The sequence below is a fragment of the Cavia porcellus genome, unplaced genomic scaffold (genome assembly GCF_034190915.1).
Source record: "Cavia porcellus strain 051 isolate PalLab524CR breed Dunkin Hartley unplaced genomic scaffold, mCavPor4.1 scaffold_9, whole genome shotgun sequence".
Taxonomy (NCBI): domain Eukaryota; kingdom Metazoa; phylum Chordata; class Mammalia; order Rodentia; family Caviidae; genus Cavia; species Cavia porcellus.
In genome coordinates, this window is record NW_026947492.1 from 66,767,438 (window position 1) to 66,788,083 (window position 20,646).

At 34.4% G+C, this 20,646-nt stretch overlaps 1 protein-coding gene and 1 pseudogene across 1 annotated transcript; one reads left to right on the forward strand and one right to left on the reverse strand.

The window, feature by feature from the left end:
• Positions 1-7,023: 7,023 nt before the first annotated feature.
• On the forward strand, positions 7,024-7,971 carry LOC106026589 (olfactory receptor 52A1-like; annotated as a pseudogene).
• A 7,303-nt stretch (positions 7,972-15,274) lies between these two features.
• Positions 15,275-16,219, reverse strand: LOC100715669 (olfactory receptor 52K1-like). Its single transcript, XM_013147609.2, has one exon. The coding sequence runs from the start codon at positions 16,217-16,219 to the stop codon at positions 15,275-15,277; it is 945 nt and encodes a 314-aa protein (XP_013003063.2).
• Positions 16,220-20,646: the final 4,427 nt, after the last annotated feature.

Consider the following 20,646-nt stretch of genomic DNA (forward strand, 5'->3'; position numbering starts at 1 on the left):
AAAAAAATAAAACATAAAAAAAATTAAAAAAAAAGAAATTTTGCCAGCTTAAATGGAGTTTTAGTTTCTTGGTAATCTCTTTTGATCTGCTTCATGTATTCTAGATTTTGTTTATATTCTTGATCAAAGGTTTCTCTTCGTTTTCTGAGTTCCTCCATTCGTCCATCTGTGTTCCCTTGGGAGAGGCATATCCTTTCTTTAATTAATCTTTTTACATCTTGTTTCACTTGGATCAGAAGCACAGTTTTAAATTTGTCTTTGAGGTCATAAAGGTATTACTGTATGACTGCAGATGCATATCTAATATTGCATGATTATTGCACTGTTTCTCTTCTGTACTTTTCTCTCCTGGGTTTATTTTTCCAGGGTGAGAAGCTGGAGATTTTTTTTTTTTTATTATTTCTATCTCTGGTCATTTTTCTGGTTTCTTTCAGACAGGTGTGTCCAGGGGGCCTCTGGCCCTTGCCCTATTGCTTAAGGTCTTTCTGAAGTGTGCTGAATGGGGTTTTGTTGCCCTCTCCAGTTTGCTGTTATCTGAGGTATCTTAAACTCCCTCCCAGGGGCTTAGGATGGTGTGGGTACACTCACCCTAGGCTGCCCAGTCTAGAGCTCAGAGTACAGGCAGCAGGCCCAATTCTCCAAAGCTCGTCAATCATGGCAGGAAACCAGAAAGTTCTGGTTCCATATTTTTGATTATTGTCTGAAGAGGAGTTTTCAGAAGTAGATTCTCTGGGCTCCGTTCGAGGCAGTGGCTCTGTGGGCCTCAATCATGTGGGCCTGGTAGTGGTGAAGACATACTCACCTGTCTGGAGATGTCAGGGGTGCTCCAGTTGTGGGGCCCCACTCAGCACTGGCGCCAAAGGCTTGGTTCCTTGTGTGAGTTGTGAGTGTGAAGGCAAGGATGCATCCCAACAAGTCTGGTTCCACGCCCATGATGCCAAAACACGTTCTCCTCCTCCTGCCCTCCAGGATATGACCCGGATCCACGGAGGCAGTGGAGGTGGCAGAGGTGGAGGCAGCGAAAGTGGCAGCAGTGGTGGCAGTGATTTTAGCAGTCATGGTCAGGGCAGGGGCAGCCGGTGGGTCCAAAGTCACTCCACTCTGCCAACCTTGGTTAGGCCCCTTATGGCAAAGTCAGAGGCAGCCGCTAGAGCGTGGCAATGCAGGGATGGCCTGTCTTGCTGGTGGCCAGAGGCGCTGAGGGCTGCACTCTGGCACAGCAGGCTGGGAGTGAATGTTTGATTGATTTTTCTCACCTTAGTTACTTCTTGGGATGAGAAAATTCCTCTCCCTCTGTTTGGAGCTCCCCATGTTATATTATGTTGAGTTTTAAGTTGATGATCTGGGTTACTTCTTCAGAAGGGGGATTGTTGAAGACACCTGAGATAGTTAAAAATATTATAGGACATGAGACCAGGCTAGGACCTCAATGGACTCAGTGCAGATAACTGACAATAGCAGGAGAGACTGAGGCCTCCTGCTGTGGGCAGGCATCAAGACAAAAGACCATACAAATGCCACCCTGTCATGAAGACTGATACCTTAAATAGTCCCATTCCCCTAGGAAAGAGTTACAGCTACATAAGAATGCCTGCTTTCACGTGACTTGCTTACCCATTTGTCCCCAATTTAATCAATTTTACCTGAACTATTGATCTTATTGCCTAACTATAGTTATGTGCCACATTATGCCCCTCTGCTTTGTGAGTTCCCAGTTTTTTCCCACCTTGACCCCATGGTTTTACTCTATAAAATTCTCTGGAAATGATGAGAGTCCTTGGCAACCCTCTTGGGACCCTTCTGTCTCTCTTCAGACAAAAGCTTTTTTCTCTGTAAATATATTCTACTCTTAACCTCCTTTGTTCCTAAAATTTGTTCTTCATTTTAGAGAACACAATCTTGTATTGGACCTAGTAGGTTGAAAGTTTTATTTCTCTATATAAATTTTATCAGAAAAAAAGTAGTTTTGATTCCAAAACCTGTTCACTGTATTTTTAAACAAATCTGTGAAAATATACAACAAAACTGCAACAGAATTGCAAAAATAACATAAAAATAATAACCATAAATAAAATTAGGTAGAAATAAAATCGTTTTGCTTTTTGCAACTAACAATGTACATGCAGGTATTCTAGTATGTAAAATATTAACAAATTCAAGATGACTTAAGTGAAATTCATGTCAATCTATGACATATCTTTTTATTGAATTTTCAGTTAATGCTGAATGTTAAAGATTTATTCATAAACTAAGAGACAAGTATTTTCAAACCATTTTTCTGCATATTGTGCTTGAGATCTTAATCAATGCACTAAGGCAAACAGGTAAGTAGTAAAAAAGGAAAGAAGAAATAAACCTTTTCTAACTGCTAATAACAGTTTCCCAAGTCTCAGAGGAAGATTCAAGGGTGTAGAAATAGACAATTATGGGGGCTGGGGATTTAGCTCAACAGCATAAGCACCTGTCTTACAAGCAGACGGTCGTGAGTTCGATCTCCCGGTACCGATAAAAAAAAAAAAAAAAAAAAAAAAAAAAAAAAAGACAATTATATAATCTCTATTTGACCTAACCCATAGTGGTTATAAAAAATAAATGGACAACACTTTTAGTAAGAAGGATGTATTTTGGGACTATAATGCTAAGCCAAATAAATCAGACACAGAACATTAAATACCACAAGTTTTCTCATTTATGCAAAAGTCCAACTATAAATTATTTAAAGAGCAAAATAAAAGAGAGACGAAACAAGAATGGGAGATATATTTTATAGATATTCGAAGGAGATCTAGAGTTAACAGGGAAAAGGGGCAGATGAAGGAGAAATAAAAATGATTAAGATGAGGTGTGTGTATGTACTAGTTAGCAAAGATGAATATATTAGTATTTATTGCAAACATGTTTTTAATTTTATAAAAACCCCACAAATTTCAAAACAAAGGAATAAAACAATAACAATGGCTGTAAACTGTGCATCATTCTTTTACAAAGTAATTCCTCAAAGTGCAAGACACAGCACAAATATTTTCTAAAAAAACAGAAACTGATAATAACCCGAAATTTTCTTTACAGTGAAGTAAGAGAAACTACTACTATAAGTGAAAAAATTACCATATGCATTGAAATACTTTTGAAAGAATGGCATAGTAATTTAAGGAATTATTGAACTTCTCCGTATTTCCTATTTTTCTTTTTTCTATTTTCTTTTTGTTTATGTATATATACATAAAAATATACACATGTCAATATACACATGTCTCAATTAAGAGAAGCCATATGATATTTAAGTGTGTATGTCTGAATTATTTCATTTAACAATAGATTCTCAAATTACATCCATATACTTACAAATGACTCAGGACTATTTTTTATGGCAAAGTATGTATTAATAACATATTTTTAAAAAATGACCAAACTGGCAAGAATATTGCCACTAAGAAGATGGAACTATATCTTTTTTACTCGATATTTTGAAATTTCAAAGTATTTAACAATTTTAGAGTTTAGTTATAGTGATCACAGTGATAGTAGTAATTACAGCTTCACGAATTAGAACTATCATAAAATTATATGTACACAATGTATTGTATTATGTTTATCTTAACTGTAAACTAACCATAGGTCTGAAAGTTACAGAACAGAATGACTGTTTTTTGTTTTTTGAGGGAACAAATTCTCTTATCTCTGATCTTCTTTTCATACAATTCAAAACTGATTTCAGATCATCATGCTCTAATAATGATCCATCACTTGATATATCCCTGTTCTCATTATTTCTGAAAAAGTAACTCAGTCTTATCTGCCTTGGAACCTTCAAACAGGGAGTACTTTTCTTCTGCAGAGGCTGGTCTCAAAAGTGTGATGGCCACTCCAGGGACCAGGTCAGTAACATCCTCCTGAAATCACCTCAGCTTCTATAAAGAGAAAAGGAAAAGAGCTCCAGGCAGGTGATGAGAGATGCTTAGGTGTTAATGTCTTTTGGATTCTAAAATCTATCAGCAAAGATACTTTGCTTTCATTGCTCTTATGTTCCTCCCATTTTTGTGTATCTGGGTGAGTTTCTTCTGCATGTTCTGGCAATGCATATTGCTAAAGATTCTTAATGTTATAACATTTTAAAAGAGAGTACAAAAGGTAGGTAATTGAATGATCTTAATGCTGTATTTCTCAGTATTTCACAGTCTAATCAGTTTCATTTTCAGATCAAAGATGTCTGTTTAATTGTTTTATGAACAATTTGTGAGACACATTCACATCACTTGTAGATGGAAGAGAAACAAATGTAATCAAAACTATCGCTCTAATTACTATGAAGAAAATATATTAGACACTGCTGTTGATTAGTAGCAAGAGCAAGATGAGAACAAGAAATATTTTCCAATATAATTCCTATGACATATGATTATAACATAGCTTGGTTTATTAAAATTTTAAATAAGATATACTGTGGAGTTACAGAGGTTGTGTGCGTGTGAGTGTGTGTGTGTGTGTGTGTGTGTGTGTGTGTGTGTGTTCAAACAGGAAGGCTTGAAAGATACGGACAGATGATAAAAAATTAAATATTCTTCTCTGTGACATCATTGCTAGCTTTAGCTAACAATGTGTAGCAGTAGCTACAGTACCCTAACCTAATTTTGCATTCCCTGAAATCTGAGCTTGTCTATATATCAGGGACATTAAAATTTCAATTTCAATTTTTTATTCACTTTTTGTGTATTATACTGTCTTCATTCACCTATACCTATGTCATTTTCCACTGGGAGACCAGGAAAACAATTTTTGACTGGATTATCATGTAACTCTAAATTGCACAAAATAATAATAAATTTACCATCAAAGAAGCAGTTTCCAGATTAGTCTTTCCATTCATTACATTCCTACTACCTTACTAAAGCTTTTAGATGGGACACGATTTATTTTTCAGGTGTATTGCCAAATTAGTTCAATACATTCAATGAATTCACTCAACCAAGACATGCGGAGGACTGAGACATCATTTGTCAGCTTCAATAGTGATCACTGTTTCTGCTTACATGAGTGACTGGCCAGTGTCATTCAGCTGTAGAGAATCCATCTTATCATGAAATTTTTAATCAATTCTTTGTTCAGAAATTTTTTTTTTGCCCTTTGTGTATTTATTTGATGTTTCTGCAAGAAAACAGTAATGTTTCTGTTTTCAGAGATGTTCGTGGTATTTCTGACAAGCATTTGCTACCAGGCATTGATTGCTTATGTTTTCTAGACCTTCATATATAGTTTGAAGTAGCCCTTCCCATCATCTAATGAATTAATTGGTATCATAATCTCATTATAGTGAGAAAAACAGTAAATCCAGTAGTAGATGACATTTTATATTTCTAAATTTATATCCCGTGATTCTGTGTTCTACACTGTATAGAAGGAAATTAATGGAATTATTGAAATATTAGCTATTATGATGATACTAGAGCTAATTTTTCCTTATATTCCTTGTTGGATTACCAAAAAATGCAAATAAATAGTCTCAAGCCTATTTTCTTTCTGCAGCTGTACTAGGTCTTGCATTTAACAGTTTGTGTCACTAACAAGATGAATTGATCTGTACAAACCATCACTTTTAGGGAATTTATCGATTTTTTTTAACCTAACCTCACTTCATATTGATATAAAAGGAATTTATTTATGTAATGTTTTTGTTTTAATGTCGTTTTCATTGACCTCAACTTACTGATGTTTGTCAGTACAGAGTCTCATAAAACAAGGTTCCACATTTTCTATTAAGTATTAAAACATTCTATATTTATATCAAATTTTATACATGTGTTATTACTTTAACATTGACTAGTAATACTGACTGTCCATCATTTCAATTTTTTCTGTAATTTTACAAAAGTTTTCCATCCAGTTTCCTGTCAAAGGAAAAAAAAAATTCTCAGTCAAAGCAATATTCCTTAGTTGATGTCTTCAGTTAATGTTATAGTACCAAATGTAATGTAATTATAGATATTGTGGTTTTAAGTTTTATTTGGAGGTTTTCCAAAGAAAGAGGTGAAGTAAAATGTAAAAATGATCAGACGTTTGTGGTAGAATTGAAGTGAGGCAGTGTATCCAAACGGTCAGGAATTATTTTCACCGCCAACTAAAATTAAAATGGAAAAAGGCACCTCGGTCGCACTGAGATTCGTAATAGCCCGTAGTTTTGCACTGATGACCTAACTGTGACTGATCCATAGAGGTTATCCATTAGGCTAGGTATTTTGGTCTGCAGGTTAATCCAGTTTACTGCCACTAATTTATTTTCAACTTTATTTTCAGATCTCTCAGTATTTAGATAACTTTTTATTCCATTTGGCTAATACTCGTAATACGATAATAACTGTGAGTCCAAAATAGCACTACTGAAAAAAGAACAAACTACACACTTCCTACAAACCTAAAAAATTGACTGGCCATAAATAATCCAATCAGTATCACCTAAAGAAGAAAACTCTTCAATTGATTTGGCAGTCAATTTTAAGCTGAGAAAAGGAGAATTTCACAGCTTGACCATAAGAACATAAGCAGATTGAGCAAGACTGCACAGTCTGAACATTCTGAACTTTGAGTTGATGGAAAGTGTTTGTGGGATTGAGGATCTGTACTATGACTTCAGTTATCACAGAGGAATTTACTCTAATCTTTATTGTGACTGGAGTCCCAGAGGGACACAGATGAATGTTCAGATTGCCATCTCTGACAGCGAATTGGAAGACTAGCAGAATCACTGCTTTCAAAACCATAGTGTCCATTTAAACAGCATTGTAGAAATGAACTTTGGATTGCATAGTCCATCCACAAATAGTAACTTTGGCTTTCTAAATAGAAAATAAGAGCTCTGTTCTGATGTTGAATTAAGTTGGTACATAAAGATTTAAAGTCACAGGGTCAAATTTCTATATGTGTGTTCTGAGAGAAAGGATGAGGGCTGAACCATTCTCCTTCTCATTTGTATGTTTTCTCTGACTAGATCATAGGCCATGTAATGATTAGAAAGTACAACCAGCCACCATGGGAGCCACCAATACGTCAAACCTCAACTCAAAGATGATGACTCTGATTAGTATCCCTGGACTAGAGAATATGCAGTTTGGATTGTGTTTCCTTTCTTTGGCCTATGCCTGCTAGCTCTGCTGGGGAACATTTTATTGCTAGTTGTTATCCCTATAGAATGCAGTTTACACAAACCCATGTATATTTTCCTAGCAGTATTGGCAGCTACTGACCTAGGTCTTTGTGGAGCCATCGCTCCTAAGATGTTGGCCATTTTCTGGTTTGGTTGTGGCTCCATGGTTTTTGATGATTGCCTGGTGCAGCTCTTCTTTGTTCATGCTTTGCAGGGCATGGAATCTGGCATCCTCCTGGCCATGACCTTTGACCGAGACATTGCCATCTGTGATCCTTTGAGCACACAGCCATCCTCGCGCCTTTGTTTCTAGTTCAAATGGTTCTGATAGTGGCAATCCGGGCCACAGTACTGGTTAGGATTTTACCCATTTTATTGAAACAACTGAAATATTTCCACTCTTTGGTTATGGCCCATTCTTACTGTGAGCACATGGCTGTAGTCAAGATGGCTGAAGAAAACGTTCATATTAACAAGTCATATGGGTTTTTTGTGGCTTTTGCAATTCTAGGGTTTGACATGGTCTTTGTCTTCTTCTCCTACCTTCTCATCCTGAAGGCTGTTTTTCATCTTCCTCAGAAAAAAGCACAAATTAAAGCATTCAACACAAGAACAGCCCATATTGTTGTCTTCTTGGAGCTTTTATCCTCCTTTTTTTTTCTTTCTTCGGTCACCATTTTAGCAATGTGCCACCATTTGTTCACATCCTCCTGCCTACAATCTGCTTGCTTGTGACACCTGTCCTTAACGGTATTGTCTATGGTGTGAAGACCAAGGAGATTCGTATATGGGTTGCTCACATTTTTATTCAAAAACTTAATACCCAGAAGTGACCTCACAAGCAGTAAGAAGGAGGAAAAATACAATCTGCCTGCTCAATGTGAACACCTCTTGTATTGTAGTAGTGAGATTTATGGGTCATAGTGATCTTCCTCTACAGAACTGATGTTCCCAAGACAAGAACAGTCCAAATAAACTTGCATGTAAACTATGTGTGCAACTTATAAATCCTTAATGTAGCTACTTCTATTCCTCTTTAATCACTTCAACCTTTTCTGCTTTTTATTCTTCTGTCCTTATTTCCATTTCTGTCTTCCCTACCATTCACATATGTCTTGTGTCTTTTTTTTTTTTTTTTTTTTTTTTTTTTGGTACTGGGGATTGGACTGACAATCTTGCTCTTACCAGGCAGGTACTAATGCCAATGAGTTAAATTCCCAGCTATTTTTTGTGTCTTTTGACAGGAGACAAAATGAGTTTATAATTTGGATATCTAAAAATGAAAAAAGAAATACATTATATTGCTATGCAGATGATTCAGAAATAATAATATATTCATGTAGTCTATTGTAAAAACAACAGAATTAGTTTCACATGTAAGAATAAATATTTAGTATTTTACAAGAAATTATAAAAAAAATTGAGTCAGAGAAAATGAAAGTCCCTTGAGTCAGAGAAAATGAAAGATTTGAATAAGAATTTTATATCAAATAAAGAAATTGTACCATACTTTCAATTCAGATTTCAAATCACTGTTATCACTCATATATATGTGTATGTGTGAGTGAATTTAGCTTGCTTGAGTGTGGAAATCAAAAAAAGAAGACTCATCTCAGCCTTCATTGGTGATCAAATTATATAAATTCCTTTTTGATGAGGGAAAGTATAATTATATCCTGGTCTTTTAATGCATGTGCTTATGTAACTTTAAGAATGTGGTCCTCTTACTGGGTAAGGCAAAACTCAATTTTCAGACTAGCATTGCTTCAGATGTCATTGGAAGGGGCCTGTTATCCATAGTTTAAACTCATGATATATAAATTCTTTCTATCTCTTTTTGCCTTAGTTCATTGGAAGAAAATATGAAGAGATTTAGATATAATTTATTAGACTGATCGGGTTCTGTGATGAGGATCATACAGCACTGGATTTTTTCCTATTCTTGTTACTATAAATCAAAAGGACTTATAAGCTAGAGCAGAAAAGCCAAGACACTGATATTTACTTGTGTTCTTCTGAGTTTCCATGTAAGGTTGGAGCTTCTCTGTTAAGCAGAGGGCAAAACAACATCACAGCAACCACCACATGCACACTAATATTGTTAGTCCAGTTGGCTTTTCACCCACAGTAGTGATTTCATTCTCCTCTTGCAGGTAAGAGATTTACATTTTTATTAAGAATATGGAAGAGAAATTAAAATTTACCTTATGATGGTTTCATAAACAACAGGTCAATACTGTAAAAGTATTCTACCAGGAATTTTCACAAAAGTGAACCAATAACAATCTTGTAAATAACATACTTGTAAATGATCTAAAGGAAGACTTAATAAGCAAGTAAGAGTGTGAAGAAACCAACAATATGGAGTCTATTGAGCAAATTACTGTGTATTCAGGGTTTTTTTCTTTCTAGGTATAGTTAGAAAAATTGTAAGAAACACAACTCCAAGTTAACTCTGTGAGGGTGTAGGAATATGAAGTAAGTGGTAACTCTTACACTACCACATTCCCAGTTACTGCCAAATGGTGACTCCTACACCGCCATATACTCAATTGGTCATGCAAAATACGCTCATGGGTAGATCTAATCGGAAACCAGGGACAGACTTATCAAGAGTTATGGAAGGCTCTGGTGTCAGTAAAAACTCTACAGGTACTTCTGGCGCAGTCTTAAGATAATTAAGCTATTTCTAATTAGCCTGTTTTGAAACTCCTTTTTCTTTATATGTATATTCTTCTCTTTAAAATGAATGAGAAAAATGAATCAAAAAAGAAATAACAAATGATTCATTAAGAAAATGTGTAAAGATTGAAATACAAGAGAAGGCGTATTTTTGTATCTTTCCTCACTGTCTCACACAGAAGATGAGGGAGTACAAGAAAATGATGGATTTATCAAGATTGTGTTCTGGAAAAGAATTCCCTTTCCTTCTGCAACCATCTTTTTGAAAGAATCAATATTTTAGCTTCACATACTGAGATGTTTAGGATTTGTCTAAAGCAATCTGTTGGTCCCATTCTCAGAAGAGTGATAAGAAACACAGCCCTTCACTATGTGGAGATGATACAGTTCACCTGGCTTAAGGGAAAGTGGTATTTGACTTTATATATAAAATACAGAGACATATTTTTTTTCAGACACGCACACACACACACACACACACACACACACACATGAGAGAGAGACAGAGTCAAATTTTTTTTTTTTATCCTGGACTAAAATATTTTTTAATAAAATTGTTCTGTATATTTCCTAGGAACAGAAGACCATTTATATTTTTTGAAAGAAAAGTACACAAAGAATAGATAAAACAACTTAGATTTCCAAAGTATATGAAATAGTTCTTTTCAAACAAAATCATAGAATACAATAGTGGGGGAAATTATCAGTCTTTTTTCTATTGTTTAGAATATCAGATCTACTAACCTAAACGTTTATTTGTCTATTTAATTGTTCTTTAAATCTGTACTTAAATTTGTACTTTAAATCTTTTAATTTGTTTTATACCATATACAAAGTACATAAGTTGGTGTAGCCAGAGAGAAGGCACAGAGAAAGGATTTTCAAAGATGATCTAGTACTATTATCCCAACTACATTTCCAAGGCACCTGTGTGTTTATTTCCTAACCACTGAATTTCAGATGATTCTTTAGTTATGAGGAGAATACTGTGGGAGTGTTGGTTTTGGGTATAGAACATGTCTGGCTTAGCAATTTCTGCCTTTTACCACTTGAAGCCTTTCAACATAATGGAAGAAAATCATCCTAATATGGTACAGAGAGACCTAGAGGGAGAAGTTCTAAAGAAACAGGCTTGTCAGTGAAATAAACCACAAGGATTGTGCATCTTTGTGAAGTTTGAGGTCATTCCACCTTCCAGTATTTTTGTAATGAAGCCCTGTACAGGACCATAAGTGGGAATAGTAAGCCAATTTCAACCAATCAAAGAGCTATATTCTGCAGTTGTCTGGAGTTTCCAAAGGTTGACTTTAATAATTGAGAAGCAAAATTCATTGGACCTCTGGTGCTGAGAAAGAGTATCATAAATAATATTTTAAAACAGTTGAATAATACTCCTTTGTACAAAAATATCACATTATTTTTACCAGTTCATCATTGATGGGCATTTAGGTTGTTTCCAGGAATTACTTATACAAATTGTGCTGCTATAAACATGGGTACAAATGTATTGCTGTGGCATGATGTTTTCAATTCTTCTGGTAAAATACTCAGAAGGCGAATAGCTGGATGGAACGGGACCTCCAATCCTAGTTTTTTCAGTAATCTCCACCTGACTTCCACAGTGGTTGTGCCAATCTACGCTGACATACACAGTGGGAAAGCGTTCATTTTCCACCTCAGCCTTGCCAACATTTGTTATTGGTTGATTTTTGATGACAGTCATTTTTTCTGAAGTGAGATGAAATCTCAGTGTTTTACCTGTGCTTTTTGAATAACCAGTGAAGTTGAACATTTCTTCATACAGTGGTGTATTACTGAGCTATAATGTAGGATAAACTTGAGGCTTTTGTGTAGGTAGCTTGAGACCATACTCATAAGTGAATCGGACTCATGTGTGTAAACATCATATTGTCTCCCTAATGTAAAAAACTGAAAGAGTAAACAATATCCAAAATGTGCTACAGATATTGTGAAAATGCAAAGGAAAAAAATGATTGAAAAGAAACAACAACTGGGATGGGGAAAAGGAGGAAACAAAGAAGGGAAAAGATTGCATGCCTATATATATATATATATATATATATATATATATATATATATGAGATAGATAACTATGCTACTAATGTATAAGTATGTATACATATACCAGAGAGATAACTATGCTACTAATCTCTGTTCCTCAAAAAGAACAGTTTGTACCTTCATTGTTCGATTGGTCATTCTTTTCATACCTGTGTCTTGTAATCTGAACAACTTTGATGATAACAATACACAATATATTTATCAGTGTTAAACTACTATTTTGTTTTGAAATTCTGTATTACTGTTTTTATACTTTTTTGTTTTTAAAGATATATATATATATATATATATATATATATATATATATATATAAAGAGAAAGACTTGAAGAGCCCTCACTCTGAAACCACTGTAATATGGAGAAGAAAGTGATCTGGGAAGACAAAATTTCAGGCTCTCCTTAGCCTCCTCCATTTCCCTCGGTTCCTATTTCTTTTCCTTTATGGTTTTATTCTCTTGTTCATTATTTTAGTGGACTAAATGTTTAAGTGTATGCATTATCTTATCATCTTTTTCTCAGGAAATTAGCTATTTGAAAATAAGTGATCTATTAAAAAGATATTTATTAAACTTCTGATATGGAAATTCTTGATTCTATTCTAAAAATAGACATACTACTCATTTTAGTGAGTGAATAAATCGATTTCATATTGTTTTATTTGAATCATGACTGAGGAACAAGAAGAGGAATTTAAAACCACTAACAAAAAGCTGGGTATGGTGGCACACGCTTGTAACCCTAACACTTGGAAGGCGGAGGCAGGAGAATCATTGCGAGTTAAAAGCCGCCTGAGCTACAGAGTGAGTTCAAGGTCAGCCTTAACCATTTAAAGAAACTCTGCCTCAAAAAAGATTAAAAGGAAGAAAGAGAGAAAGAAAGAAAGAAAGAAAGAAAGAGAGAGAGAGAGAGAGAGAGAGAGAGAGAGAGAGAGAGAGAAAGAAAGAAAGAAAGACCAACTAAATAGAAAACAATATTTGATAAAGGAAATAAGAAAGGTAAGATCAAGAAAAGCCAAAAGAAGAAAGTAGGCTTGTGCTTGAGTTCCAGAAGCTGACTAAGAGCATGTGATGGAAACATGATGAACTAGGCCACTCATCTATTTGAGCAAATATGTTACTCTGAAAATTGGTGCATGCAAAGTATAAGAAGCTTAACTGTCATTGAACAAATCTATAGATATGATTTAATATATATGTTACATATGCATATGTATTCTTATGTATGAATGCATATCACAGGGGACGTGTATGAATACACATATATGTAAGTATGAAATCATGAGAGAGTTGGAAAGACAGAGTCAGAGAATTGTTTATACATAAATAAAAGGATTGCAAATGTCATTTAGAAGTATATACTTGTGCACGTTCCTGACTGTGAATATCACCTGTGCTTATGTTTGTTCTACACTACCTAGGGAAGTTTAGCTATAATAATTAGAGATGGAGGATAGGGCCCAGTTCCCTAGCTATACTCCTTGGATTACTATTGCCTAATAACATTTTTAACACTGAGATATTAGTGTAAAGCCTGTGAACAACTGAACTACCTGGCTTGGCCCCTGCTGTTAACTAAAGGTCAGTGTAGCAGGAATGGCAAAGTTTGTGATGAGACAGCTGTGATACAGAATAGATCACAGGCAAAGACATCTGCAGAAGCCAGAATGAAAGGAAAGGTCAGAGTGATACTATTTAAAAATAATCCTTAAGGACAACATTTCAGAAACATGTCTCCATGTGTGGGAAAATTTTTGACTAAGAATGATTGAGCGGAAATGCCTTCTCTTGGGAAAAAGAGCTAAAGTGGTGAGGAGCACCTGGGGCTTTACAATAAAGCAATCAGGTTTGGCTGCAAGGATGCTTACTCTATGATTTAGTGAGAATAGTTCATCTGGCGAGATCAGTTGGCAGCCAGTCATGTTAAGACTTTAAAATACACCATGGTGTTGAATTTGCCTTGAGAAACAGAATGTTACAAATTTTAAGTGAATAAAATGAGATATTTGCTTGAAAAAGACTACTCTAGTTGCAGTGTTGCCACTTTTCATTAAGAGAAATAGAGGTACAAAGATTAATCAGAAAGATTTTGTCTTTCTGAAATGCATGCAAGTAACAAAAGTATAAGGTAGAAAAGAAGTTAGTACGAATGTACAAAGCAATTGTGATCAGTTGTATGTAGACAGAAAAACTAGGTAATTTTGAGTTGCCAAATAGAATTTAATACCCAGAAACATCGCTCAGTGGCAATTCTTGCCACTAAAATTAAATTTTAAATTAAAGTAACTGAAGTCAAATAAAAAAAGTGGGAAATACAGAGAATCATTATAGTTGCCCAGAAAAATCAAAAGTTTATTAACAGTACAATATTTTTCCATGTAAGTTCAATACAGCAGATCTATGTTTTTAGGGCCTATTTCATAGTAAGCAATGTTTATAACACTAAATTAAAAATTTGCAAAACTTTATTTTTGGAAACAATAAATTCAAGGTTTATCTGCAAAGTGGTTCATGAGGCATTTGCAATTTCCTTTCTGGGGCACAGACAGAATTTATGAGCTGAGATATATGATAAATAATTAAATCATAAAAAAGATGAAATTAGCTAGGTAGAAAGTAGAATTGAAATTAGAAGAAAAAATAACTTTCAAGATATTTTCTTCATTTGTAAACTGTTTACCTCTTAGGTTCAATTTATTATTTATTATCAAAGGTGATTTTGTTTTTCTTTTGTTTAGTTTTTCTAAAGCCTTTAGTCAAAGGTAGGTAGCTCACTATTCATTTGTATACTTACAGTTATAGCTATTTGTGTATATTTATTTTATGGGGTTAAACTCCACGTTATATTATTTTGTGCTGCTGCTTAGTTAAAACACAGATATGTGGGGCTGGAGGTTTATCTCAGCAGCATAAGCGCCTGCCTTTCAGGCAATCTTGAGCGATAAAAAGGAAAAAGACCAAAAAAAAAAAAAAAAAAAAACACAAATATGAAAAAAAATTAAAGTAACATACATTTTAATATTTATTTTTAAACCATAAATGTGAATCATATATATCCAAATTGCATTTTAACCTCATTTGCAAAGTGTGTCTAATTTACATGACATGATATGATCAACAATAAATTTCAGAGCAAAACGTTATTTTAGTTTATTATTTACATAAGTATTTAAGGAATATTCTGGTTGTAAGAATTTAATACCAATTCCACGCTGATAGGACCATTCTCCAGTTACATTCCCAAGCAGATTCCCTCTTACATTGGTGATTGATTTTTCTGTGAAAATGCAAGCCTGGAAAGAATTATCTCTACCTGTAACCTGCTCTGAAGTCCAGTTCCACATCACCGGATCTTCTGTCCATCAAAAGTGCCAACTCAGTCTGTTTGACAATGGAAGACACGTAAAACCCACTCCCTCATTTGTTTGGTTCGTACCCCATAAATCAAAGGATTGACCATGGGAGGAACCAGGAAGTAAAGGTTGTCAGTGATGATCTGTAGATTGGGAGCCATATGGTAGCCTAAAATCTGGGCAAGGACAGAAAAGACAACAGGAGAATAAAAGAGGCCGATAACACAAAGATGAGAGCCACATGTGCTGAAAGCTTTTCCCCGAGCTTCCCAAGACGGTATTTGAAAGACTGCATGAAGGATAAGTCCATAGGACAGCATGATAAAAAACAAATCAAATCCCACTGATGCTACTATAACCATGAGGCCATAGGCAATATGGACAGAGATGTCCCCACAAGCTATCATCACCACAGCCATGTAGGCACAGTAGGAGTATGCAATTATGTGGGTTTGAAAAATTTCTAGTCGTTTTGCCAAGATGGGTGCTGGGGTTAGCACTGCTACTGCTCTTGCCAGGATGGCTAGTGCCATCTTTACAAGCACCTTCACATCAAGTATGGTTATATATCTCAGTGGGTACCAGATAGCCACAAATCTATCAAAAGCCATGGCCAAGAGGATCCCAGACTCCATGACATAGAAGGAAGGGATGAAAAACATCTGTGTGAGGCAGGCACCGAAGCCGATTTCCTTTGCATTCATCCAGAATATGCCCAGCATGCGGGGCACAATGACACTGACCAAGCACATGTCAACTGCTGATAGCATGGCTAGGAGGAGGAACATGGGCTCGTGCAGACTCTTCTCCATCCAGATGATACACACGATGGTGGCATTGCCCATGATCGCAATGACAAATATCAAGAAAAAAGGCACAGAAAACCACCCATGGGCAGTTTCCAGGCCAGGTATTCCAGCCAGAACAAATATCAAAGGCTGAGGAATAGAGTTGTTGCAAGTGGACATCCTTAGCCTGAGTTCCTAAAAGTCTGATTCCTAGGGAGAAAGACACAAAAGCATTTTGAAGTTACTGCATTATTTTCTTCTATGCAATGCTGTTTATAACAGTTTTTATAGTGTTATTTGGATTGTACTACATAAAATAAGCATCAAATAAAGTTTCTTTTATTTGTTGCACAGGAAAATAATCCTCGGCAAATTTCTGTATATTAAAGTCTTTTTTACTTGATGCATAGGGGAATAAACCTTGATAAATTTCTCTGCAGAAGGGAGAAGACCTCTCAGAAACAAACTTCCCATAAATATGTAACAAGTGTATAATTCTTAATTTCCTACCGCCAGCCTAGCTTCTGTTTAACATTCAACATTTGTGACCTGCTGTTATTATCTCTTAGACATTGAACATGTTTCCCACATTATGAGCAGGGAGTTGTAGTAAGAAAGATCCAGAAAGCAGAGCTTTGACTTCAAAGAAAGCTCAATTTAAAGATACAGTACCTGGATCCTCAGTTTCTGGAATGGATGGACTCCTCCCTGGAATACTTAGCCAGTCAATGTTGATGGTATCAAAGGATTTGGGACATCTGTTGGTATATTATGTGGAGAGTATGATGGTTTGGAGCAACAATGGCTGTTCTTAATGACAAATATGAAATTAGAAAATGTTTCAAGAAATAGTAATTTCATGTTAATTTTTCAGATATGAATAATAAAGATCAGTTAAAGAGTAGAGATAGAGCAAATTGAATGAGTGGTTTTCTATGCTTTATTTCTGTATAGGGAGCACAGTTAGAAAGTTACTAGCCAAAATTATTTCTACAGAAATGAGGTTTTCTTCCACTTGTTAAATATTTTAATCACCCTATTTTGGGTGAAAAATGCATTTAAAAATGTATATATACAGTGTAAGAAATAGACCAATATATTGTCAATATACTTCATGAATATATTAAAAATTGAAGTCACAAAATCCAAATAAACAAAAATTATAAAAGCAACATTTTAAAAAGTCACATAATTGATTAACTTTCATTAATTGTAGACTTATTTAAAGATATATCAGCTGCATCATGTTTTATAAAACTATCACAGAAAATGAAAAATATTACTGAAAAATTAAGTAAAGTATACCACAGTTATTAAAACACTGAATATAGTAGTATTAATATAACATAATATTAGTTTTACTTATTGATTAATTTGTATCATTTTCATTTTATTTCAGTATTTGCTAACTTAATCTCAGGTCTTTTTTAAAAAATTTTATTAAAAAGGAAAAAGAGAAAAACCAAACCAAACAAAGCAGTGTAAGGGTACAAGTAATACAGAACTACAAAAAAAAAAAAAAAAAAAAAACAGTAAGAAATCACCAGTTAATAGATTACATATTATCATCTTAGAGATAGTTGCTCAAATCACAGTATCAAAGCATACAAAGTGGACATTCAAACAGTGAGACTGCAAACAGTTGTGTTCAATGATCCAACCAAAAACATTAATATGGTCAGCTATTTAACACCCCTAAACACTCTTGCTGTTGTATCCTTTAGAGCTCTTTTTTTCCCTCTCTTTTTTACAACAAAATTTACACATTTTGGGTTTTATTACTCCTTAGTTCTTATTACTTTTTTGGGGGGGGGATAAAGTCAAATATGGCAAAACAAAGCTGTCAGTCAAAACCAAGGATAGACATAGCACATGATGTAAAACATAGTACAAGGTTATCAACAATGGTTATCAACAATGTCTCTCGTTTCCTTAAAAAGAATTGTCTATCTCATTAGATATTATAAAGTTGAACAAAACAGTAGAGAACAAGACCAATAAAACTTAAGCATTGTAAACATCACAGGACTTCCAAAGGTCTTAATTCAGTATTTTCTCAATTTATTTTTAAAGTCAATGCATAGTTTTTAAGTTTCTCCTAAATTATGTTTTTATGTTAGACACAAGTTACAGTTTTAACATAAAAAAGTTAGATTTACATTGTCTGCACTGTGAATGCAGCTTTTGCTACATATGTAGTAGCACAAAATACGGTGACATATCTACTGAAGTACTACTGTAGCATACATATGTCATAAATATTCATCTAAATGAAAGCATTTCATATTTCAATTTCATTAGGTGAAAAGCACACTGTAACTTATTGCTAAGTAGTCATTCTGAAAGATGTCTTGCTACATTAAAAATCAGAATATCATTGGAGTATTGCATGGAGCCCTAATACTTACTCTATGCAATTTAAGTAAATATCTTAAGATTTTAAGCCTCATTTCCTGTCACAAAAATTGGAAGAGGAGTAGATTGTAAAGCTTATAAATCTGCCTTTTATTCCTGGTAGTTTTCATAGCACAGCTCTTTAAATGTTTTGGTGCTTCCAAACCCAAGTTTCCTTGATTTTCTGTAAAATGCAAAGTATAAGTAAGATAAAATATAAGCTTAATCTGTTGTTTTCTGAAATGAATTCTGATTAGTGTAGTGAATAGAATCAATGGCTTCAGAAATAATATTTAATTATTCTGATATTATTTTCCTTAATAGTTTTGATTCATTACACGCTTTAGGAAAAATACTGTCAACAAGGAAAGGGTGCTACAACATGATATGCATGTTGTGGTTTAATAGATAAAAGGAACCTATTACAGAGACCTGTTTCCAAACAGAAAAGTCTGCCTTGCAAAAACAGAATTTCATGTTGAGGGTTTTTGTATAGAGATCGAATGGTCACATATTGATAGTAAATCACTGTCCTACAGATGAAAATATTACATGTGACAATCAAATTGACATATTATTGAAATGTAAACAATAAATCAAGATTACCATTTCCAAGCTATCAGGAGAAATTACCAAAGGAAATATATCAACCTTAATTATAAGTAAAGACATCATCAACTCAAGCATTAAGATTAGAAATATACTTGCTGTTTTCTAAATCACAGCCCTAAAAGTCTTTGTGGTTGTAGTATTTGGTTGAAAATATTTGAGAATTTCTTTTATTTTTCAGTCCCAGGAGTTTCTAGTGCTTTTCCTTTCTTTATTTTTTTTTCCATTTTCTTTGTGTTATACCTACCGACAGGTCACACTGAGTCTGAGACTAGCAGAGCCCACTGGAAGATCTTTCTCTCTCCAGACCTGCCTGGTGTTTAAGCTTGAGACAGATAAATGGCTGGCTGCTCTGTGCCCTTCTGAGTCTCAAGTGATCTCTCTTCTATTGGGAAAGTGCTCTCCTTAACTTGCACTTTGTGAGGAACAAATCCCAAATCAATCTTTGATGATAGCATTGTTAATGAGACTGTACCTATACTCAACATAGGGATGCTGTGGGAGGCTGGAAGATATCGTTTAAGAACTCTAGAGGGAGAAGCAGAGAACAGTGAATCATTTAGAATAAAATCTGAGTGCTGGAGCAGAAGTGGGATTAAACTGAATATTGTGGCTTATGACCACAATTATGGAGACACTGTATTAACTTGTTTCAAAATCAATCCACCCAGTCATTTTGATTTTTAATGAACTGAAGGCTTCCATAAGAAAAATCACAATAGCATCTTGAAATCTTTGCTGTTATTTAAATACACAAGTTAGGTGGAAATGTATACTATGTAGAATAATCACTGATTAAATTAACATTTTGGGATAAGAGCTATACAAATACTTTGCTTTTTTAATTATAAATTTCTATTCTATTTTCTATAAATCCTGTCAAGCATTTTGCTGTTTATTTTACTTATTCTTTTGGTACGGTGGGCAAAATTAGTCTCTAAACAAGTCAGAAGGTTTGAAATACAGAGAAAAATTTTATAATTTTTAAAAATCACAGCCAGATATGCTAGAATGTTGTCTAAATAACATATTTTGTTTATAGATTCTTTGAAATTTTGTGTACTATTTTTATGTATTACTTCAGTGCAGTCTATCTTAAGCTATAATTAGTGCATTGGGTGACAGATTGAAACACTGATAATACAGCTGATCAGAAAAAGTGGGACCTGTGACACCAATTACATAACAGGGGACAGATGAGTAAGAACAAGAGTGATTCCATCAGTTCTTCCCTGAATTCTGTAAATGTACCTAACATGGTGCTCTATTTATTGAAAGAAAATATGAATCTGAGGAAGATAACAAATTCACATCAACACAGATGCCATTGAAAAGCACTAATAGTAATCCAGTAACCCAATATCTAAAAATTTGCAAAAAAAGTACACATTATATAAACCATTGTTTATTTTCTGTTAGTTGGTTCTAAATACCTTGTTATACTGTCATTCTCTTGAATGGTTTTACATTGTCTTGATATGTTTGATGCTACAGTATATGAAGTTATACTCAAATATTTCAAGGAAAGAGTCATTATGGTAACTACTGTTACGTTGGGATATCTTGTGGTGAAACACTATGTTGCTTAAATTGTTGCTCTGACT